This window comes from Pimephales promelas, chromosome 9, assembly GCF_988280905.1.
Source record: "Pimephales promelas chromosome 9, fPimPro1.hap1.1, whole genome shotgun sequence".
In the NCBI taxonomy this organism is placed as follows: domain Eukaryota; kingdom Metazoa; phylum Chordata; class Actinopteri; order Cypriniformes; family Leuciscidae; genus Pimephales; species Pimephales promelas.
The window spans coordinates 20,696,513-20,722,665 of record NC_142777.1 but is presented as its reverse complement, the minus strand read 5'-3'; the positions used below and the strand labels follow the sequence as shown (position 1 = coordinate 20,722,665).

At 38.9% G+C, this 26,153-nt stretch overlaps 1 protein-coding gene across 2 annotated transcripts in view; it reads left to right on the top strand.

Annotated features, from left to right (window-relative positions):
* Positions 1–26,153, top strand: part of mtnr1ab (melatonin receptor 1A b) — a 30,431-nt gene that overhangs the window by 1,721 nt on the left and 2,557 nt on the right. Inside the window, exon 2 of one of the 2 annotated variants that reach the window (XM_039648481.2) lies at positions 23,934–24,796. In XM_039648481.2, coding sequence (XP_039504415.1) covers positions 23,934–24,796 — 863 coding nt within the window. Of the gene's footprint in view, positions 1–23,933; positions 24,958–26,153 lie in introns of those variants that run through there. The other variant, XM_089134837.1, reaches the window with a different exon arrangement.

Genomic DNA, 26,153 nt, shown 5'->3' with positions numbered 1-26,153 from the left:
ATCAAATGTTCATATTGTGATAATTGCTGAAGCTTTTATAATGGTAAATGATAAACAAAATTTAGTGCTGTCCTCTTATACGTTTAATAACTTATTTTTTACAACAACAAGAACTTTACATATAAAATTTAATGAGAATGACTTTCATTTAACTTTACATCTAACGTAACCTCAGTTCTCTCTAGTCTAGAAGAGGGAATGAGTACTGCGTAATATCTTGCGCTAGGGGAAAACCTCTTTTCCACTAGATATTGAAGCCAAAAATTATCCTTAATTTTGATTTTAATATTTTAATAACTTCTTTTTTTTTTCAACAAGAACCTTTAAAGTTACAGTTATAAAAATGTATTAACTAAACAAATGTTTCAAATTGATTAAAGTGCTAAAAAAAAAAACACAAAGAACAATAAAGAATCTGAACATTTTCAATCAATATCCAGATATCTTTTCTGGACTGGCAAGTATTTAAATAAAATACAAATACAAAATCTTCACAATCACATCAGACACAAATATGATGGTTGACCAAATCAGTTGGTGCACAGATAACCCGTCCTACCTCATCGGCATGGAGGACCCCAACGTACTAAAAGGGTGACGGTTAGATCATGGACACACTACACACTGCACCATATGGCCACTACGGCCCAAATCACACTGGTCAGACCAACTTACATACATAAATAAAAAAACTAAGAAAAATAAATAAAAACAAACAAAACACAGAAACAAATAAAGTTATGGAAAACTGAGAAAAATATCCATTCATCAAAGACAAGAAAGTAACCTATCACAAAAAACAGCAGCACAACCTGAGTTAACCATTGTATGGTCCGCGATAGACTGCAAAACAAAAAGTATTTGGTTACGTTAGTATTCCAAAGAGAGAAGAAAAGCATTTTAAAAGCATCTAGTTTTGAGCTAGAGAGATATTTGGAGGAAATGCATACAGATGCAAAAAGGCATGAGCCTATGTCAATTCCATCAGACATCCCACCTATCAATCCACCAGAATACCAAATGGAAGGCTGTGCACCTTAGTGGAAAGAGGTAGAGCAGGCTGTGAGAAAGGCAAGGGCTTCCTCATCTCCAGGGCCTAATGGAGTTCCGTACAGAGTGTACAAGAGTGCTTCGGAAATTGATAAAAGAGTCATGGGAAATACAGGTTGTACCTAGAGCATGGCACAGAGCAGGTGGGGTCTTTATACCCAAAGAAAAAGATGCTACATGCATCAGGCAGTTTTGTCCTATTTCACATTGAAGGTAAGATTTTCTTCAGAATTATTGCTCATAGATTGTCCATCTACCTATTAAAGAATGGCTTCATTGACACTTCAGTTTGAAAAGTGGGCATTCCAGGGTTTTCAGGATGCTTAGAACACATCAATATTATCTGGCAACGAATTCAATCAGCTTAAAAGGATAGGAAGGAGCTCCATGTGTCATTCCTGGATTTAGCTAATGCATATGGTTCAGTGCCACATGAGCTTTTTGGGCAGCATTTGATTTTTTTTTTCAGAGTACCAATGTCAATAACAAATTTAGCGAAAGCCTATTTTGGAGATTTGCACATTTATTTTGATTTGATTTGGATTTGATTTTAGTTTCCTTACTCCAGAATTCAGCACTACATGGTAATGCTTAGAGGTTGGAATAATGGCAGGATGCACCATTTCCCCACTGGCTTTTACCATGGCAATGGAGGTAATCCTTAGGGCATCAAGATGGGTAGTAGGAAGAGAGCGCTTGGCTCATGGGATGTGACAACCACCAATCAGAGCATACATGGATGACATGACAACATTGACTACAACAGTAGCCTGCACTAATCGGTTATTGGGTAAGTTAACCTATAATATTGAATGGGCACCAATGCAATTTAAGCCCTCTAAATTAAAGGGATAGTTCACCCAAAAATGAAAATTCTTTCAGCATTTACTCACCCTCAAGTTGTTCCAAACCTCTATGTATTTATTTGTTCTGCTGAACACAAAGGAAGATTATTTGGAAGAATGTTTTAATCAAACAGATCTCATTCCCCATTGACTTCCATAGTGGGAAAAAATACATTCTATGGTAGTCAATGGGGATTGAGATCTGTTTGATTAAAACATTTTTCCAAATATCTTCCTTTGTGTCCAGCAGAACAAATAAACACATAGAGGTTTGGTTGTTCCAGTAAATGATGACAGAATTTTCATTTTTGGGTGAACTATGCTTTAAGGAGCATCTTGATAGTTAAAGGAAAGGTAGTAGATAAAACATTCTTCATTAATGGTGAGGCAATACCAACAGTTTGTGAGAAACCAGTGAAGAGTCTTGGGAGATGGTATGATGGGGATCTAAAGGACACATTTGGAGTGGGAGAAGTTAGACGACAAGCAGTGGGAGCATAAAAAGCTGTGCTTTACCAGGCAAACTAAAACTCTTGTGCTTTTAGTTTGGTCCACTGTCGAGGTTGCTGTGGCAATTGACTGTGTACAAGGTTTCTTTGACAACAGTGGATAAGCTGGAAGCGTTAATAAGTTCATACATCAGGAAATGGTTGGGATTTCCACACTGCCTCAGCAGACTGGGACTTTATAGTAAAAGAATATTGCAGCTGCCAGTCTCTGCTTTAACTGAGGAGTTTGAGTGCGCCAGGGTTAGACTGGAAATTACTTTAGTAAAGTCACGCAACAAATGTGTAAGGGAGGCAGCACCAGTGTTAAAAACTGGTAGTAAGTGGTCAGCAAAGAAATCTGTGGTAGAGGCAAAGGCTGCCCTTCAAATTGGTGATTTCTCAGACCTTTACCATGACTGTTCTCTGTTGGTGGAATGATCTCCCTAACTCAACTGAGTCAGTAGCCATTTTCAAGAAACTGCTGAAGACGTATCTTTTTCGACAGCACTTGATCCAGTAATACCAACACTTTCTCTTTTCTCTTCTATTCTATTCTTTAAAAAAAAAAAAAAAAAAACCAGTGTTAAATTAAACTGAGAGGGGTCATAGCACTTACGTATTGTTGTCCTGCTGTTCATTTAACTTCCGTTTAGTGCTTCTATAGTTCTCATTTGTAAGTCACTTCGGATAAAAGTGCCTGCTAAATGAATAAATGTAATGTACGGTAAATGGTGATATCGCGGGACTGTACAGCATGGTAGAGGGGGTTTTGGGCTCAGTTTAGCTCCTCCTAATTGGAACAAGGCAGGCCCAGTTTAAAGGAGGAAGCTGGTAGTCAACGAGGTGCGAAAGCAGGAGGAGAGGATGAGGTGTAAAAAAGCCATTTCAAGCCAAGCAGGGAGAGTTTATGAGATGGGAGAAAGTGGAACAACACAAGATTGGCTGGCAAGACCTTTGGTCAATGGAAGAGAGTAGGATTAGTTTCCTTATCAGGTGAACATATGATGTTCTCACATCACCACAGAACCTAAACCTCTAGGTAGGAGAGGATCCCTCTTGTCTTTCGTGTTCATCACCTGCCACATTAAGGCATGTTTTAACAGGATGTAAGGTATTAGGCGCCGTGACCAAGTACTGCAATGTTTGGCTTTAGCATTGGAAGGCAAGCGTAACATGACATGAATAAGTTGCCACCTGTTCTAACAAAACATTACACACAAAAGACAATATTCCTCTGCCCAGGCGTGCAACCACCAAGAAAAGGTGTTAAAACCAATTCTCGGCCAGAACAACTGGAAGCTGCTAGGGACTGGAAAATGCTGGCTGATCTTGATCAACGACTTATTTTTCCACCAGAGATTGCCACCACTAACCTCCGACCAGATATTGTTTTGTGGTCTGGATCAGCACGCATTGTTCAACTGATAGACTTAACAGTGCCATGGGAGAATGCTTTAGATGAGCCATATGATAGGAAGAAACAGCGGTATGCAGTATCCAAACTGTGGCATCTAGGGATGGGCATTCGATTAAATTTTCTTAGTCGATCGTTTAACGATCAACTATCGATTAATCATTAATATTTTTATATTCAAATTTAATATTTATTTCACTTTTTATAAATTAAAAATGCAATGAAAATACAAAAATACAGCGTTTTTCCTCGATTAGATCTTTATTACAAGATGATCAACTTGTGGCAGTTAAACTGGGCATTCGGTTAGGCTAAATTTGAAGACTATCCAAGGCATGAGTCGAGAAAGGGTGAGAGAGATTAGCCTACCTAACAATCAATTAGGCTAGGCTACTTAAAGCTTCATAAAAAATAACTCACATACAACTTCTGCTCCAGTCTACTGATTTTTGTTGCGAAAGATAAGCATGTTGATGATATGATCTGGGGTCAGACGTGACCACAACCTGCATCGTGACCGTCAAGCCTTGTTTATACTTTCGCCTGGCTCTTCAGCGCGAGTCTCTGCAGACTCCACGTGTACCTCCCCAAACGGACGAGGTGTTTATTATACTCGACGCGCTCGCCTGACTGTGAAACACCGAATACGGCAAAGATGTAATTTTTGCCGTGCGCACCTTCCCGCTCGCATGGACGCGTCAAACGTAAACAAATGCTTCAGTCCAGCCGCTGAAAACACCGCTCTGATGAGGGGACTGACGTTGCCAGGATGCACAGGTAGCCTACCTCCGCGCTAACATTACCAGCCCTGGGAACACGTTCACTTTCCAGTCACACTACGTGACGCAGCAGCATTAGTTTAATGATAATCGATAACAAATTAACGTGATCGACAAAATCCTTAATGAGCAATATCGATCGTCGATTAATCATGCCCATCCCTAGTGGCATCTGGCCACTGAAGCAGAACAGCGAGGATTGAGAGTCCAGGTTTATCCGGTAGAGTGGGTTGTCGAGGATTTGTGGCACACTTTACAACCCGGTTCCTCAGAGACGTCGGATTCAGTGGCCAAAAACATGAAATTTTATATTTCCACATTTAAACATTTTAATCGGTGTGACTCGCACAATGACAAAAACACTTTTTTATTTTGGTGCCATTGGCCAATTTACTGAAACAATAACTAGATTTTGAATTTGAAGCATAAAAGTTTTGGGTAAGTTCAACACTATCTCACGACCAATTCGTACGAATTCGACGCATGATTAAAAAGTGGCTAATTCGTACTAATTCCTACAACCTCACTCGTACTAATTCATACGATTTGTCTAAACCCACGTGATGGTTAGGTTTAGGGGCGGGGTAAGGGGTAGGTCATTCGTACGAATTCATACGAATTGGCCAATTCGTAAAATATGTACGATTTAGCAAAATCGTATTAATTCATACGAGTGAGGTCGTATGAATTGTTACGAATTAGCCACTTTTTAATCATTCGTCGAATTCGTACGACTTGGTCGTGAGATCGGGTTGGGTAAGTTACGACATTTTGAAGACATGCAATAGAGTTCTGATGTTCCAGCAATCAGTTGTGACAATTGCACTTAGAGAATGTTAAGACTGAAAAATGTGCCAAAGCGATTGAGAAAAACTTTAATAATACATTTTATTTCTGCATTTAATAACATGTTTATTTTAGTTTTTCTCCTGTACTGAGTACAGTGCACTATAATCTTTTATAAGTGGGTCAAATTAACCCAGTAATTGTTCCATTAGCCTCCCACGATGTGTGCTTCATTATGTTCCTCACCATGAGAGGACCTCACATGGCCCATTTTTAAGAACACTGACCTAGTGTGACTATTCAATTAGCAATTATTCCACCACATATACAGTACAAAGTTACAGTGATTTAAAAAAAAACATATAGGCTATGCGCGGTCACATGAGCACGCACACATTCTCTCTTCATTGTTCTTCTGTGCTAAAACAAAGTGGTTCTGCTACTCCCCATTGTGGTCTATTTTATTTAAGATACTCAAACTCAAAGACTCTATCTGCTGTGGCACAACTGTCTGTTTAGATTATTCAGACCAACCATTCCCTGCTGGAGGTAAGCCTCCTTTCAACACAGCCAGTGCACATCATAGAACTGCCAATGAAACACTACTTGAGAGCTAGCTATGATATGCTATACTACAGTATATGCATGATGTATCTCAATACCTCTAAATTTCAAGGTATACACTCACACAGGAATCAAAACATGACCTTTGCATTGTGGGCATCATGCACAACCAGTTGAGCTATAATAACCCCATATGGGCACTTGGTTCCCTTTTTAAATTTTTCAAGGTCTCGGACAGTGTAACAGAGCCCTTCTTCTCTATGCGTCTCTCATCTCTAACTACTGTTCTTTAGCACTGACTTTGCTTATGAGCCCAAGGCGGTCTTATTAGATAAAGTTCATTGTTCATTCAAGAGGAACTCTCCTCTACCAATTATTCACAGAGGCTGTGTGAGCGGAGGAAGGGCCCTCTCAGCAGGCTGGATTGAGGACAGAGAATTTAGTGATACTTTAAATATTTTCAAACATATAAAAGTCTCAATCAAAGTGCATACATACACTGTTTTTTTTTTTAAATAAGATTTATAGTACCATAATGTATTTCACTTTTACAGTAACTACATGGTACTGTAATTGTGTATTACTGTGCATTATTGCATCAAAAATCAAGCTAATCAATACACTAATTATTTTTTATTTGTACTAAATATAAATTAGATTTCATAATTTTGATATAGAATTAATTTTTATTTTTATCCTACATAAGTACTACTGACATTCAAATCAATAAAAATATTTCACAATACATTTTTTTTTATTTAAAGGTGCCATGTGTAAGCATTGAGGTAAAAATAACCCAAAAATGAGTTATAAAAAGAAATAAGGGCGATGATGTCATTAAAAAATGACAAGTTATAGTGCTGCAGAGATATCAACCTGAATTAGCATGCTAAATTACTAGCCACGGCCCGACAGGTGTCGTACCAATACCAGTTTTGGCAATGGGAGGCGGTATGAAGGGATACAAAGGCATCCCCCCAGTGGAACGGTCTGTGGCGATTCTGCTGTGTCCCAAGACTGCGTCCTCCTGGCGGAGTATCCGTTTGCTCCCCTCCCGCGCAAGTAAGTTCTCTTCTGGTCTGAATGGGAAGGCTTACAGTGCATGTGGAGAAGCTGCTTCTGCCCTGCATGCCATGGCGCTCCTCCAGGTCCAGGTGCTCTGTGACATGCAGGGGAGTGGTACCGACCCGGGGTGCTCCAAGAGCTGCGTATGGCGACTGACCTGACCCCATGGGCGACGAAAGTCACCACACGTTCCCTGGGTCGGGCGATGTCCACTCTTGTGGTCCAGGAGCGACACCTATGGATCACCCTCGCGGATATGTAGGAGTCGGACAAGAACAGGTTCCTAAAGTTCCCCATATCCCAGGGTGGCCTCTGCGGCGATGCAGTGGAGAGCTATGCCCAACAGTTCTGCACCGCTCAGAAGTAGTCAGAGGTGATCAAGCACATCATGCTCTGTAGACAGTGTGTGGCTGCCCCGTCCCCACCGGCTGCTCATCGCCGAGGGTGCCCTCCGGGTGCCCTCCTGCCACCGCCGCCGCCTCCACCCCTGCCCAGCCAAAGCAGCAGCCAGCTAAGCAGCAACAGGGTGCAGGCCGCAAGAGAGGCGCACAGCCCGCTCAGAGTTTGTTGAAGCCCCCCAGCAAGAGGAGAGATAAGCAACCCTGAGACGGGCGACCCAGAGGACGTGGTGACTGCTTGTTGGGAGGGTGCCTCTCCACACATCTTTTCCACGGAGGAGGGTTGGGTGCAGAATCTTCTTTTTCCGAATGAATGAAATGCATATAATTGCATTTCATTATAATTGCAATTCATAGTTTGTGTTCCGCCGCTGGCCATACCCACTTTCTCAATGAAAGAGCAGTTTCCACTCCCTCTGGCTCACTCACGGTCGAGACTGGCAGTCCAGGTCGGTGCTCAATTGTGGTCCCCAAGGAGGTACGGAAACCAGGACCCGACGCCCCTGGGCCTCGCTCCTCGTTTCCCTCCTTCCTTCACCTCGGGACAACCAGAAGCGGAACGCCCCAGAGAAAGATGGGCCTTCCCTGCTGCTCGCCCTCCGGTGGAAGCAGGTAAGTGTTGCGCCGCACACCCAGACCCCTCTCTTTGCCACAGCAATGCCTCCGGAGTCCGGTCCCTACCTTTTACCTCACTGCCCCTACGCGCAGGTACGCTGGTGGTATGGGTCGGCTCGTTGGTACGGTCTCTCGAAGCCTGGGTAGCACTTCCGAGGCCGTTCCGCTGGCTCATCTTCGAATGCATCTGTCCCCAGGATTGGTTTGCAGCTATCGACCTGAAGGACGTGTACTTTCATGTCTCAATTCTTCCTCCACACAGACTGTGTTTTTGGTTTGCAGTCGAGGGTCGGGCATATAAGTACAAGGTCCTACCCTTCGGGTTGGCCCGGTCACCCCGCATCTTCGCGAAAGTCATGGAGGCGGCCAATGTTCCCATGAGAGAACTTGGCGTTCACATTCTCAACTATCTCAATGACTGGCTGATAATAGCTCACTCGTGAGATCTGTTGTGCGATCACAGGGACTTGGTGCCTTGGCACCTCAGCAATTTGGGTCAACATTTTTCTGAACATTTTAATAATAATTTTCTGAATGAAATGGACACTGAATGCTTGGCTGAGATATTTTATCAATGGATGCTGTTGCTCCTCTTAAGCATAAAAAGAGGAAGGTTGCTGGCCAGTCATGGCTAAATGATGTCACCCGCGCTTTCAGACAAGAGTGTCGAAAGCGGAGCGAACATGGAAAAAAGATAGGCTACAGGTTTCATTTGACATTTTAAAATGAAGTCTGTTAAACTACCAAACTGATGTAAAGGAGGCAAAATCTAATTTCTTTTCTCAATTAATTTCTGACAAAGCAAAGCGACCAAATATCCAGTTTAATACGATTGACTCTATTTTAAACTATTTAAAACTATTGAATATGAGGCTTCTTTTGAGCTTTGTGAAGATTTTTTAAAGCATTTCACTCAAAAGATGGATGATATTAGAAGCTCCATTGTACACTCTGAACCATGCCACTTGCAACTGCCCTGCCCTATGAGTTGTCTGTCTTTAGACCTGTCTCTCCAACTAGTAGTAGTAGGGATAGGGATATAATCCCTACTATGAAGTGTTCTGGTTCTAATTTAGATATTATCCTGGCTCATCTTTTTAAGGATGTTTTTTCTACCATTAGTCCTATGGTAACAGCCGTCATAAACAGCTCTTTAGCTGAAGGTGTCGTTCCAGCTAATTTTAAACATGCCAGTGTGCAACCTATGTTGAAAAAACCTCAACTTGATCCAGGGATGTGCAGTAACTATCGACCGATCTCTAAACTGCCCTTTATCTCTAAGCTTTTAGAGAAAGTAGTTCTCACAGCTTCAGTTTTTTTAATTCTTCTAATATTTTGGATATGTTCCAATCTAGTTTTAGATAATTACATATCACCGAGTCAGCTCTGTTGAGAGTTACAAATGATATCTTGCTTGCTCTGGATTCAGGCTCTTGTGTTGTGCTGGTTTTGTTGGACCTGAGCGCTGACCACAACATTCTTCTTGAACGGCTAGAATATATGGTAGGTGTCAAGGCAACAGTTTTAAAATGGTTTGTTTCCTACCTCAAAAAGAGGACTTTTTCTGAAAATTTAGGAAATTGTTCCTCATCATCTGCGCCTGTTTTGTTTGGTGTGCCCCAGGGATCTATTTTGGGACCTTTATTATTTTCCCTTTTACAGTATATGCTACCCTTGGCCCTCATTTTTCAGAAGTACAACATCTCAAATCACTGTTATGCAGACGATTCTCAGTTTTACCTTCCAGTAAGACTTGACGCCAATGCTTCAATCCATGTGTTATTGGAATGATATAAAGAGGTGGATGACAAATAATTTTCTGCAGCTAAATGAGGATAAAATGAGATGTCCAGCAGATTCCTCTCCTGCTCTGAAAGCCCAGTTAGGTCCTCTTTCGACAAATGTACGCAAGCAAATCAAAAACTTTGGAGTGACCTTTGACTCTTCATTAATTTTTGATAAACAAATTAGTGCTGTTATTAGAGAAAGCTTTTTCCATTTAAGAACCTTCTTTCACGCAAAGATTTAGAAGTCGCAATTCATGCATTTATAACATTTTGATTAGACTATTGCAGTTCTCTTTACTGTGGCCTTCCTCAATCTTCTTCATCTAGATTACAAATTGTTCAAAATGCAGCTGCAAGACTGTTGACTGGGTCTAATAAGAGGGATCATTTCGCTTGTTTTAGCATACCTTCACTGGCTTCCCATTAAGTTTAGAGTTGATTTTAAGATCCTGATGTTTATTTATATGGCATTTTCAGGCACCAAGGTATATTTGTGATCTTATTGTGCCATACTGTCCTGCTAGGGCACTTAGATCTTCAAGTCACTTGCTTTTAAATGCGTCATGATGTCGCTACAAATCAAAGGGTGATCGGGCCTTTTCTGTGGCTGGACCCAAGCTTTGGAATGCTCTCCCGTATCATGTGAGGTCTGCTCCTTCATTAGACATTTTTAAATCTACTTTGAAAACATGTTTTTATTTTTTTATCTTTTGGAAACCTGTAATTTGTTGTTGTTGTCTTTATTATTTTTTATTTTTTTAATAGTGTAGTCCTGCTATGAACTGTGTACAGCACTTTGGATCAATTTTATTGTGTTAAAAGTGCTTTATAAATAGAGGTTGTTGTTGTTGACCCACATGTCTCCCGATATATTGCAGCATCTTTGCAACACATCCCGCCTTGCTATAAAACACGTGGGAGATGTGGAATGGATCAAAATAACTCAAAAAATAAAAGAGGACTTTAATTAGCCCAGTTAATTACATTTTGAGTCATTCTCTTAACAAACTATGTTTTATTTCCTCTTTCCATATTGTGAAAATAAAAAGGTGTAACAATGGAAGTAGCTACAGTAGGCTACACCGGACGTAATAGCGTCACTTAGCATACGTTCGGAAAATGGATTTTACGCATTGTTTACCTATTAGTTACAGTGGTTAGCTGCTAGTCTCCAAAGGGTCATGAAACCCCAAACCAAATTTTCTGAGATTTTAACAGAGATATGTGTAACCTTCATCGTGTCCACGTCACTGGCTGTGACGTGGCCATGCACTGTGAGTGTGTTGATGACTCATCAGTGTCTCATAATTATTAATGAGACTTAGTTTTCATATCCTATGAGAAGACGCTGTCTCTTAATTATTCATGACACCATGTGGATCTGTCCAATGACAGACATGTAAAACTGTGATATTGCGTAGTAGATGAGAGAGGGAATCATGGGACGCAAGTGTTTGTTTTCATGGTGCAAAAGTCCAAGTGGGTTGAATGTTTCCCTGCGATGCTGCCAGGGCTAGACTTTGGCTCTGGCCGGTTGGTTTGCCATCAACCACGGACAAATCTAAACAGTCTATGATCTAAACTATAGTGTGTGCCACAAACATTGCGAGAAGTGGAGAATGGTGGACTTTGCCTTGTTGACAAGTTGCGTCTTGCGTGTTATGCGGTACCAAGTCCCGAGGACTTTCTATCCCTTGAGCGGTGTGTGTGTGTGTGAGTGCGTGTGTCTAAAATGAGAAGTCATCCACCTCCGCAGAGCCATCTTTATTATGGGGGTTCAGGGGGCGCGTAATGTGTTGCACTGTTGATAGGGGCGTGACCCAACATGTTGCTAATACGGGACTTGTAGCGTAAGTGACAAATTACTTAATTAAAAAAATAATAATGCATACATTTCAGCTTCCTTTAGACAGTTTCTGTTCAGGAGTTTGTTTGTTTTTTATTAAATTTATTTTCTCCAGTCTGGGGCCGTGAGGCTGAGACCATGTAGCTCCCAGAGCTGTTAAATATGGTAGCTCCGCCCCTGTCTGCCTGCCTTGGCCCTCGGGCTGCCCTTGGGCTGGTTTCGATGCCTGGGCAATCAATGGAAAATTGCTGATACACTGTATTGATGCTCACTTACAGACTGACTCCTTTGAAGATCCACTAGCTCTCATCTGCTGTTATATGGTCATACTATTTTTTTTTTTTAATGGAGAAAAATGGAGGCTATTATCCCCATAAAAAAGGACATTTTTGTAACTGACTTTGACATACTCCTATATCTACCTACTTAAAAGCACATTGCCCAACCGTGCTTTGTTTTTCTAAAGCCAAATAGAAATAGGGTACGAGGGCCCTTTCATTGCTGCTTGCAGCTTTAATTATATATTGTACTGCTAGAGAGTCAAACAAAATATTAGTGTGTGGAGTAATTGCCCAAATTAACATAATTTACATAGAAATATGTGTTAATGCACAAAGCAGTATCCTCACTCACTCATACTGATGTTCAGGCTTTGAATTGGTTTGTTCAGTATTTCTGCAAGGCTGGACTATGATCCTTTATATTTGGGTTTGACGGTGGTCGGTGGCAGATGACTAAATACCAAATGTCACATAACCCCCTGATTGGGCGTCATAATGGTCTCATTATCTACAGAGATGAAGTGAGGAATGATCTTTATGAATAAATGCTGTGGCTCTATATTTTTTCAATTATTTTTTTTTCTTGTCAGTTGTTTCTCTTATGGTTAAATATTGTTTCTCTTATGGAAGTAAATATGGTTATGTTCTGTTAATGCTTCAGTACTTTTTCCTCTGTCTTTTTCCACTCTGCTTGTCTTTAGTTGTATTAAGGACATGAGTGATGAGTTCTGTTTAAAGACTCCAGTATCATTTGAAACTGCCCTCCAGGATCCCACAGCAATAAAATATTGATTTAAGCATAATATTTCTGTGAACTCAAGGTTAGTGGAGCTTCTCTTTATTGCTGTACTCAGTCGGAGTGACAAAATTATATCAACGTTTATTTTGCCAAGGGTACAATTAAAACATGCCACACCCAGCATTAACTAATTAGAAGCCAGTATTCCAGAATTTGACCATCAGTGTGAAAGTATTTTCTTTAATATCTGGTTACTTATGTGGAAAGGCTTCATTAAAGGGATATTGAATAAATACAGTATAACTGATACCGTACCTACGGGACCCCAAATCCTTTGTTTCCAGAACTATGCTTTCTTGGCTTAAAACCAAATACCCAACATTGTCATTTGAAATGAGAGCTGACTTATTTTTTTCAGTTATATGATAAAGAGCAACTGCTTATCAATGTTTTTGTCTTTTGTTGTATTTGACTCTTAATAAATTAAGGGCAAATACAACATAATGTTATATGCTTTTATATCATGTTATACTTCTGTACATACATTATATAGTATGTGTCACAGTCTGTCTTTTCTCCGCCTCTTCTCTACACTTCCTAGCATCCCTCTTGTCTATACGCCTGCTTATCCTCATCATCATCATCATCTGTGTTTAGTCATTGTCGTCATCTGTTCCACCTGTTTCTGTTAATTACTATCTGTGTTTAGTTTCCTTCTGTTCAGTTAGTATTGGTCAGTTCTTGTTAATGTTACAACTTGGGATGGGGATATGAAGCCTCATGGAGCAATGAGGCTTTCCCCTGACTGTAAGGGAACATATTTAAAGCTTTGCAAGTGTCAAGAACAGCACCATCTGGTGCTTATTTAAAATAAAGCAACCAGGAGCTTGTGTAAGAAGCTCTCAGATGGAGCAACCACAACACACTCCATAGTTTCAATGTTATGTGTACAAATAAAAGCATTACATGTTTGATTTGTCCATTAAATAAATTCCTTTACCTAATAAAGTGACAATAAAATATAAAATGGGTTTATATGATTCAATAAGATCTAAAGTAGGCCTGCCTATCTCTCTCTCTCTCTACACACACACACACATACACAATGAATAAGGACATTGTGTGGTAGGATCATCTGTTATTAAATGTCCTTATGACACTTGGCAGTGAAAGTGCTTATGTAACTGTAGGAATGACAGAAAGGTAATTAAGTTTTTCATTATTTTTATAAAGAAATAAAAGCTGTTTCACAGGGTCTATTTTTCCTCTTAGACAGTACTTCCCCAGCCTTGGAGAACACTCTTTCACATGACCCAGAGGAGGAAAGGGTACAATTATAGACAGGGTAGACATGTTTCTGCATTTGCAGTATTCAAGTAGATCTTCAGCTCTTTGTATGTTTGTCTCTGTAAGGTATTTATTCACTTCTATGATTGCATCAGAAGTGGCATTTGAGCTTGTCTACGGCACTGTCCAACAGAAGACAAAGGTTTCCACCTTTGTAGTCATCCAAAAATGACTACATGTAAATTGACTGAACATAAGTAACACCAACGGTCAACAATTATAAAATAGGCCAAAATAATTTTTTTAATAATATTTTTTTTTCTTCTTCTATTTTTAGAAATGCATAGGCTGCATACATTGGAAGCTATCAGTTCAAAATATTCCCAGATAGGGGAAGTCTTCCTTTTTTCTTTGTCTGTTGCCAAACAAACTCTTCACTAAACACCAACACCCTATCCCCTCAACCCTAAGCCTATCCTATATCCAAATAACAATAATAATACCTAAAAAAACACCAAAAGTGTAAAGATTTTACAAAAACAAAAAGACACAACAACAACAAAAAAGTACTGTAGTTTTGGTTATTTAAATGTAATGTATTGATGAACTTTCAAAGTACAGCACTCTTCTCACAAACCCATCAACCAGACCGAGCCAACAAGGACTTGTTAAGTAAGACCCTGGTGTTCGAACCTGCTGTCACCCAAAGTGAAATGCACACGTGATTGGACAGAAAGCGAGGTTTCATTTGTCATCGATCACGTGACTCTGGGAAACCAATACAAAATAGAAATAGAATAGAAATTGCGTAGCATTTTCAATATGCACTTTGAAGCTTCAGAGTCATATGTAACATCACTAGTTACAGTGTGTGTGTGTAAACCTTGTGCCTGTCATCCTTGTACCCGAGTTTGGAATAGTTGTAAGTAAAGTTTATTGAATTTGGAAAGTCTTCCTCTGCACACCCCACCCGTGACAGAAGAACCGACCACATTATGAACTGGGAGCTCCAGAGTGCGGATGAGAAGGACTTAATTGACTTTTTCGATCAATTTCAACTTCTCGTCTTCCTCTGCATACACCACCCATGACAGTATGCAGTGCAACAAATTGGCAAGATAAGTGAATGTATTTATCTTAGCAAAATTATAACTTACTGTAATAGTACACATACCCTTGGCTTTTCCACTGCAAAGTTAAATATGTCTCTTGTCCACCTACACTATGAAGCAACATTTTCTCATGTTTATTTGATTTAGTTTGCTTTATTATAAGCAAAGAGACCTGTTACTGATGGTCTCTGCTTTAAAAGATAAATATGTATCTGAAGACTTCTAGGTTCTGATAAACTGTTACAATCAGAGTGCATGATGTCACAGAGACCTACAATGTTGGCTGCAATTCCTGTTAAATTCCTTGTTGTTTTGCATTTAAAAGATTCTGAATCACCCAAACTGCAAATGTCATATGACAACTCTGATTGACTGACTTCATTGTAGTGACTAACCTGAGTTGTGATGAGAAAAAATATATAGAGCCCAACTAAAACAAATCATGATCTGGCAAAATAAATAAATAATTGAATTCAATATTGAATACTTGGCTGCTTTTGAATGGCTGTCATTGGTAAAATATTTTTTTTTAAGATATTTTACAATTAGATTACATTACAAAGATTCATTAGATGTAGATGGGCAACAGTGGCAAGGTGTAGTCATCCATTTTTTTATATCATCTATGCAGTTCATCTTTATTAATTTCCCAAAGGCAATTTGTACGCAGCATGCAAGCATATAAGAAAGTCACACACACTACAAAAAAACAAAAAAAAAACAAACAAAAAATAAAAATCATACTAAAAATTAATTAACTTTAGGTTTAAAAACTTAAATAATAGAAATGCTTAATACATGCTTTTTTTTCAAATATAAATGCTTAATAAATGCTTTTTTAAAAACCATTTGTTTTACTACACGGAGTTCTATACCAACTGCCAGAAGGAAGGAGATGGAACTCATAATACTTCTCTAAAAATATGCTCAATACAATTCTTATTTTGCACATTTAGAGAATTGAACCAGCACAGCAATGAAAAGGATAAGGATAAAAGTGACTCAATATAGAATGTGTTGAACATGATATATACATCAATGTTTTATCCGCATTAAATGACCTTAGTTTCCGCAAACAATACAATATTTGCTGCCCCCTCTAACACAAAGCATCAGTATTTGGAGAAAAGGTCAATTTGTTATCTAAGACAGTACCCAAATGCTTGTACTGTTCAACACTCTGAATACCCGCTCCATTACATATTTGCTTATCCTGAATAGATTCCCTCCTTGAGCTAAAGTCAATAGTCATCTCCTTAGTTTTCAGAACATTAAGTAAAAAAAAAAAAAGCATTCTGACACCAGACAATAAAATCATCAACAGGACCATGCATGTAATGCTCCTCACTCAATAGGCTAACAATTACAGAATCAATCAGCAGATTTAATGATATTCCTATTACTACTCTTACAGTCATTTGTGTACAAGATAAATAATAAAGTAGTGAGGACACATCCTTGAGGTGACTGTAGATGATACCAGCCATTCAGAAAAACTGTCATTTTATACTTTAAAATACAAATACATCCTACAAGATTAAAATCCAACCCAATTTTTTTAATGAGTAACGAAAGTATGTGGTTGAATGGTGTTGAAAGCAGAAATACAAAATTTAAGAGAGTTGCTACTGCATCCTCTACACCTCTAAATCCTTTGCATAATTTCTCTCTTAAAGGTGCTATAAGCAATGTCAGGTGACGTGACTTCTTGTTGACGTTTAGAGTATTTTCAAACAAAATGGAGGCTAGATAGACCCTCCCTCCTCCTCATCTATATTGACTCCCCAAACCCCATCCCCAGGGTGTTCTTGTCAGTTATTGGCTGGAATATTTTGTTATGTTTCGTGGAGCGGGTTGCTGCAGTTTGTTTTTGTTGCCATTTGTGGAGCCTGGGTTGTCTGCATAGACTGCGTTTTTTTACACACGTTTAGGGGACAGGCAGCTAGCGGATAGTGAGGAGATGTTTGCTGTATGTGACAAAAAATGTTTGGGCCTAAAAAACGTGTGACATCGCTTAGAGCACCTTTAAAGCTGCTGTCCGTAACCTTTTTTAAGTTAAAAATAATCCAAAATAATTATTAAAAAAAAAAAAAACATATTCTGCCAGTGGTCAAAATGTCATAGCTAGATTCAAAACGGTTATAGCTTGTAATAATGATTTTAATTCCAGTGGTACTGTACCCAGTGGAACACAAAGAAGGAGAGGAGAGAGGTAAAGATGTATAGGCTTTTCTCGCAACACTTCACACAATTAAGCTCATCGCATCCAGAAAGATCCAAACAACAATCATCAGTGCCAACTGGAGATTCAGCAGTTATTAAACCCAAAAGACTTCGTACTTCGGATTTAAGGTGTCTAGAGAAAGAGAAAGAAACCGTCTCATGCGAACACAAGGATTTAAACATCGGCGGGGCTTTTGAAAAGTGTGTTAACTCCATGTTTTGAAGGGTTTCAAAACGGAAGAAGAGACTGTTTTTTTCTGCTGAACAAGACATTTCAATAGTTCAATCGGGTAACAATACGTTTTCTTAATTCACACAGTTATGGAGTTTCCTTTGTTTTGCCTTTCTCATTTTGCTATTATAGAGAATATGAATTCTGAACTACACAGGTAACCATAAAACACATTAAATTTAACATTAGTCACGCAATGCTGATGTTGTTAACATGAACAATTTGAGAACAAAGTAGGCTATAATTTGCACGGTTGCTGTAAATCGTGTTGATTAAATCTAACGACGCTTATCGTCGTTAGATTTAACTTACCTTAGATTTAACTTATTTAACGACGCTTATCGTCGTGGTGATTAATGCTTTTCCCCCTTAGTTGATCAGAACGAAATGGATGTTACTTACTTGTTCAGAAGACATTTTCCGGGGATTATTCTTATGTTGGTCAAACTTTCAAAAAATAAATCTGTGATTCTGTATGACAGTATCCACACAGCGTGGTGATTGACAGCAGCACTCGCCTCAAAACACAGTGTTCTTCCGCGCTGTTTCATGCGATTTACAACCCACGTAAAGATGATAATTCCGCGAATAACTCCAATTGCAGATTTCGAAAAGAGATGCCGACAAAGAGGAAAAGCTACGGACTGCAGCTTTGAGCGCAGAGATCTAAAGTCATCTAATATCTGTACATTCTGCTTTTTTGGCATTGGAATCACTCTAGACTGCTTCTACCATGCAGGTACTTTTTTTTAGTTGCAGGGACAGAGCAAATATTTAATAATATAGTGGTCCTTACGCCCGTTTCACACATACTCCATGTGCAGTGCATAGGCTTTATTGTAAGATTTATTGTATTAAATATTAAATGCAAAAGAAAAGGCACGAGTCAGCTTTTTTTTTTGTCAATTTTAAGTTTTAATTTAAAAATGTTAAGAGGAAAATGAGACTAATCCGTAACCAAGAAAACAAACTAAAAAAATTGTTTAATGCATACCTGTACAGGTTCCTGATTGAAGACTTTCAATTCAAGAAACTATGCTGTGATTGCTATTTTTGCTTACTTTCATGTAGCTCAAATAGTAAAGTGTGGTGATGCAAGAACTTAAGGTAAATTTAAACAATAAATCTAGTGCATATTATAGTGAATAGCAGAAAGAAAAAAAAGCAGTCGCATAAACAGTTGGATGTATAGGAGTTAATAGAGTGAAAAATCCTCTTTGCATTGCTTTGCTCTCAGAGGATCTAGTGAATCTGGTCGTGAATTTCTCCCATTGTATGTGAGGTGGTGTGGAAAAATCATGACCAAAGGTTTGCCCTGCAGCCTAGATGCTATTAGTGGCTCATACAAACTCTCCTGGGAGAAGTGTTGTTTGTAAGGACTGTTATGCCTCATATGCTACAGTAGAATGGCTCAGCATTCAGAGACACATGGTCATGGATCAGTGCTGCATTCATGTTTGCAGTCGAAGGTCGATACATTCTAATTTTTACAGAGACAAGATTATGATTGTTGTCACACAACTAAAAAGATGAGGACACAAGGAATACAGTTAACAGACTCTATACACCTGTTGCAATATCCAATCTTACAGATGGCTTTGAGATCAACAGGGAATAACTGCAACAAACAATCTCTTGAATACTTTGAATTCAGAGGTAGATATGATAAATCAGGGCTTGAAGGCAGGCACGAATGCATTTTGAATTTGAGTGCAGATACGTAGACATTTGAATAGGAATACCGATCCGAAGACACATGAACTGAGAGCGGACTTAAATAAACTTGAATGCAGAGAAGAGATACTACAGTAGGTCCGTAGATGCACAGAAGAACACTGAGAATAAGACTGAAGAATCACTCCCGCACAAAATGGCAGCTTAGAAATACACACTGGAGAGTGGTTAGTGATAAACTTGAGTATACTAGAATCTTGAAATACACTGGAATCCTGGAACCAGAGAAGCACGAGGAACCGGGTGAGTCACACGCACCAATAGACAAGACCGGACAGAGAACAATGGAGAGACTGAAGCTTAAATCCTGTGTGCAGCGTGGTGAGTTTGTGATGCAGTGCAGGTGGTAAGTAAACAGTATTCAGGAGATGATGAGTGTGATATGCTGCATTGATGCTGGCTGGGGTATGTCACTAGGTGTATCCATGACAGTCAGGCTCACCCGACGTCAGGCTCACCGAGACTCCCTGTAGCTTGAAGAACGATCTCGGTCTACATACTCTCGATATGAACTGTGTTCCCCGATCCGATATGATGTCTTCTGGAATTCCGAAATGCAGAAAAATCTCAGTAAACAGCATTTCAGCTGTCTTGAGAGAGAGAGAGAGAGAGATCAGCTTATATCGAGTTCAGACTGCACGATTTGGGCTCGCCGACAGGTTTTGAGAAATCGCAGACAAATGCCCGACATCACAGGCAAATCGGCGCTCGTTCACACGAGTAACAAACACGCAGTGTGAATGAGCAAAGACGCAACCTGAGAGAATCGCAGATGAGTCGCCGACACCCGTGAGATATTTGGCATGCTAAATATCTGGACCTGTCGGCGATTCAAAATCCTGCTGTGTGAAAAGTGTTCTGACTGAAAACTACATCGGCGATTACCGACAGCCAATGAGAGAGCAAGATACAGTGCAGCGGGGAGTAGATCGGTCACAAAGTCCACAGCAATGTGAGACCATGGTCAGTTCGGAATGGTTAGTGGCATGAGTTTACCTTCAGGCAGACGTCGGGGTACTTCGGCCATGGCGCATGCTGCACATCCTTGCACGAACTGGGAGGTATCTTGAGTAGATGTACAGCATCTATTTCCATGGGTTCTGGTACTGGAGGGCTTATGGGCAAGGACTGGCGAGAGGAGTATGAAAGGAAGTTGTTTAAGCAAGCTGTCCTATGAGTATAAAGCGCTGGATGAGTTTCTCAATTCCAATTGAATCCTCGTAGATGACCAGTTGTAAGCAGATTTCAGAGTTGAGCCCTTGACGATAGGCAGTCCTCAATGCGATCTCATTCCATCTGCTGTTCACATCAATCATCTGAAACTTCAGTGCGAAAATGTTCAATGAAACCATTGAATGACAGTAAAGCAGGAGCATTGGAATCCCAAAAGGCTTGAGACAATTTCAACGCATGTCCATAGAGCATCCAGCAGGGAAATTATGAAAGCAATTTAGGCTTTTTCAGAAATCAATTGAGTAGTATTTACCTCCATATAAAGCTTGCATTGCAGAAGAAACCCTTTGCACTCCTCCTATGAAGCAAGTTTGGCCATGGTACTTAATGAGGCATGTCTGAGGTTGTGAAGTGCGTGATGGAATTCAGTGAAGGTTTCCTAGAGCAGTGTGTGTGGTGCTGAGGCTGCATTGGCAGCGATGTATGCAGAGGTATACATAAGCGATTGGGGTGCGGTGGCAGCATGTATGGCAGCGCCCCGAGGGGCTTCGGAGGATACGGTGTTCTGTCAATTCATGCTATCCAGAGATTTGCTACTTACTAGTTATGCGCATGTGCAGACAAAAGGTCAATTTTCATGTGTTTCATAATGTAATTTCCCTTTAAAAAATGCTAACTACCATATGAATATTTGTACGGTAAGCCAGCTGAACAAGAATAACTGAAAGTTTCAGTTATTAAGGAAAGATGTGTTAATAAGGAAAGATGTGCAAGTCAAAGATGAATATTTGATGATAATTTTTACTTTTCACAACATTTAAAAAATAAAAATAGTAGTCTACTGTATACTGTACAGTAGCTACTCATGACTTAGAATTGTATTATAATTGTATTTCATATAATATTAATCAACATTTACTGTGATCAATTCGCACCACGGTGGCATTTTTCGACAAGGCAGCACAAATCATCAGGACAACGGCAATGATCTTGTGAGCGGTGCAGGTGGTGAGTAATCAGTATTCAGGTGTGCTGAGTTGATACTGGTTGGGGTGTGTCGCTAGGTGTATCCGTGACAGTTATATTATGATTTATACTATATATATTTTTATATTATACATTTTTAATATTGTATTTTGTTTTCCTGACATGCAAAATTTATGAATATTAATGACATCATGTTGACAGTTTTGCCAAAACTCCTAGCGGTTTGATGTGTGCTTAATGACAAATATTCTGATTTGAGCCTACAGCATGCCATCTCACTGACATGGCAAAGCATGCTAGACTCTATTTACAAAACCTTTAATTAAACAATTAATTTTCCCTAGAAATCGAGAATGGATCAGATACTTAGCATTTTTTTTTTAATATAAAACAAACATTTATCTCTAATAAAAAAGGAAGGCTTACTGCGCTTCTGAAAAATGCCAAACGATCCGGTGCAACCAGGGCAGGACAAGATCAAACAGAACGGGAGAAACACCGGTGCACAAATCTTCTTAGTAGCAAATTTATTAGAGGTACAACAATTGACTAACGTTTCGATGTACAACTACATCTTCATCAGAGTCCTTGACATTTAGTCCTTGACAGTCCCAAACATTTATCTCTCTCCAGGTAATCATCAAGTTAATCAGTAATCATATTGCATCAAGAACATAGATAAATTTGGCTTGTTGCAGTTGTGCACTCAAAATAATGATGTTTCACATGATGTCTAGCAAAAGATGACTTATGCAGTGAGATTTGTGTCCATGCTACAGGGCCCCTGCTGGGCTTTCCAGATCTTGCTTCGTATTTCCCTTTAGTCTGTTAGTTGTCCTCAGTTCACTTAAAACTTTTGAAAAACAACCGTTGAAAAAAAGAGAAGCCACAGGAATGTTCTGGAACGATCTTCTGCTCTGATGAGTCCTCTTAACATTGAGCTAAATTTGCTAAATCATGAATGTGTTTATTTGGCAATTCTTCAGGGTTACAAGATTTGCCCAGCATGTTCTCACAAATATGAGATAAAAATGCCAATGTGCGAGTTCAGTCTTCAGCATCTGAACTGGAAGTCAGTTTAGTTTAATTGATTCAAACCTAAATGCCTTCATTGACCTTTTCTTTTTAAGTGAAATGAAATGAGTATAGAATGAATATAGAAATTTACAGAATGAATAGACTTGTACACTTGTTGACACTTTAAAATTCGTTCTTCCCTGTAATATAACAAGCTTCTTGTTGTTCAATTAAATGGATAGTTGCCTGATTATTTGGTGAACTTTCTTTCTTTCTCTTTCTTTCTTTCAAACAAAAAAAAATAATTAAATAAAAAAATAATTTTTTAAAATATTTTAAAGAAAATATTTGATACTTTGAAAAGGTATGATTTTATAAAATAATTATAAAGATGTGTACACTGTGTGTTCAAGGTGAGGAAGTCTTAATGCATGTAATTGATTCATATCTTTCCTAAGCCTGTCAGCTGCTTTTACTATTAAAAGGATTTGGGTTGCATCTGTCATTGTCACATGATACGTATAGCTTTCCAATGAAGACCTTATAGAACTTTTGGGCTCCATGTTAGGAGAGCACGTCATTGCACGCTGCAGCGGTCTCGTATCTCTCACGGAGGAGCTTTGGAAGCATAAAAGGTGTGTGCGACGACAGTGAAGGACGAGAGAGGAGCAAGCCTGGACTGGTTTATGTTATGTTTTGTGTGTGTATGTCTTTTACTAATTTACTATTTTACTAATTGTTAATTTTGGATTAAAGTGTTTGAACGTCCGCTGGTCCCTGCCTCCTTCTTCCATGAACAACATACTTTACATAGACCCTAGCTGATGAGACTCCATCCCGTCACTGGTTTTAAATATACTATTTCCAGATGTTTGTTCTTTATTCATGTTATATTATGAAGGCTATTTGTGCTTAATAAATATTTAAAAACATTTATATGTTTGTATGATTTATAATTAAAGGGTTCATATTAAGGTAAATGCACTTTTAAGTTAATTTTACTGAAATGTGTGTTGGTAGTGCCTGTACACAACCATCATAATGATAAAAATCTATCCTCTGTTTTTGTTTTAATTTCCTTGTTTGTTTTTCTCTGCCTCAAATTGAGCCATTTGACGTCACACTATCGAATGCCCCTCCCACAATTGTTGATTGACAGCAGTGTTTTAACACATCCCCGCCCTGAGCGAGCTGTAGTCCTTCACAAGAATGGTATACTGGCATCCATCTCGAAAAGCGCCAAATGTTTGTTGTTGAAAGTCGTCATACAAAAAACTTGTGCAGAATATGAAATGGTGAACACATGGCAGTCATATGAAACCTCTTTATTTCCCATCTATTAAAAGGATCTACAATATTGTATTGGCCCTCAACATGTTATTCAATAACCTAATAAATTGCATTTAGGGAGTTTTAATAAACTGGTTTGCTTAAATGTTTTTCTCATTTTTACAATGCCACTTTGTGTGCATAATTGCATTTATCTCCTTTCCACTGTCATTGTTTTGCAGGGAACATATTTGTGGTGAGCTTGGCAGTAGCTGACCTGGTGGTAGCAGTCTATCCTTATCCTCTCGTGCTGGTCTCCATTTTCCACAATGGATGGAACTTGGGATTCGTCCACTGCCAGATCAGTGGATTCCTGATGGGACTGAGCGTGATTGGATCAATATTTAACATAACTGGCATTGCCATCAATCGCTACTGCTATATCTGTCACAGCCTCAAGTATGACAAGCTATACAGCGACAAGAACTCTCTTTGTTACGTCGTTCTCATCTGGATACTTACCGTGGTCGCTATAGTGCCAAACTTCTACGTAGGCTCCCTGCAGTACGACCCCAGGGTCTACTCATGTACATTTGCGCAGTCGGCCAGCTCAGCGTACACCATCTCTGTGGTTTTCTTCCATTTCTTTCTTCCAATCATGATTGTGACGTACTGCTACCTGCGGATCTGGATCTTGGTAATCCAGGTGAGGAGACGCGTCAAACCCGAGTTTCGGCCAAAACTCACGCCGCACGACATAAGGAACTTCATCACCATGTTTGTGGTGTTTGTTCTTTTTGCCGTCTGCTGGGCCCCTCTCAATTTCATCGGCTTGGCGGTCGCCATAGACCCCGGGCGGGTTGCGCCTCTCATCCCGGAGTGGTTTTTTGTATCCAGTTATTTTATGGCCTATTTCAACAGCTGCCTTAATGCCATAGTCTACGGACTGCTGAACCAGAACTTCAGAAGAGAGTACAAAAAAATTATCGTCTCACTCTGCACTGCGAAGATGTTCTTCCCAGAGAGTTCAAATGATGCTGCAGATCGGATCAAAAGCAAGCCATCTCCTTTAATGACAAACAACAACCGAGTAAAAGTAGATTCGGTATGAAAACATAGAAAGTACGCTATAAACAAAAACCAAATAAACATGAAATGCAACAAACCAATGCACTGTCATACATGAAAAACAAGGTGCCAAGTGAGCAGATTAATAGCCCTTAAAACTGATAAGAGCTCAACAATGTTATTTTATGATCTTTATATATATATTAGGGCTGTGCAAAAGTTAATTGCGATTAATCACATCCAAAATAAAAGTCTGTTTTACATAATATATTTGAGTGTGCTGTATATAATTATTTTGTATATATAAATACCTATGCATGCATGTATATATTTAAGAATTATTTGCGCTTGAATTCTGTATATATAAATAAATACATAATCTATATTATATAAATATAAATATTTTATATAGGAATAACACATTTTCTTAAACATATACATGCATGTGTGTCTATTTATATATACAAAATAATTATATACAGCGCACACAAATATACTATGTAAACACAGACTTTTATTTTGGATGCGATTAATCGCAATTAACTTTTGCACAGCCCTAATATATATATATATATATATATACAGTACAGTATATATATACATACAGTATATATATATATATATATATATATAGTTATTTTTACATTATAATCAAATAATGCACTGCAAAATAATACTCTATACTTTGTTTATTGTACTTAAGTATAGTTATTTCTTGGTAACCTTAAAGGGTACATATCATGCTAAATCCACTTTTAGCCCTTAAATGGATTTTGTTTTATATCTGGAGTGTTTATAAATACAAAAAAGTTGAAATTATTCTCTACAGGTGCTTCATTTATATCTTTATAATCTGTTTTGGTCATATTTTTCAACCTGTTCAGATTTTTCTGTACTCTATGATGTATTTTGAACAATTACGTCACAGTATTTGCAGCGGAACTGACAAATAAGGACATTGACTACCGGCCCAACACTTCGAGCAATCCGCCATTTTTATTTCTCGCTCCAATTTTGTAGTCAAAGCTCAAGGATATAGAAGTTACGATACGAGAGGGCAAGTCAAAAGTTCGGTTGTTGGATGTAGTGACCTGAAGCACTTCAAGGATTCCAACTTCTACAACCTCTGCCAGTATAAAGAAGGGTTTGCCGATCGACTTCGTCTGAATGAGGGGTAAATTCCTTCTATCTTTGGAGACGACGAACAGAGCATTTCAATATGCTGTAAATATTGTTAATAAAAATAAAGTAGTTTACTTTCTTAAAACACATGGTGGTCATGGTTTAGCAGTACCTTTGTCTTTCTTTGTTTTTGTTTTGAAGTAACCTTACACGTTTGCAGTATTATTGTTCTTGAGTTTCATCAATGGTCATTTAGCTGCTGTGTTTTCTGA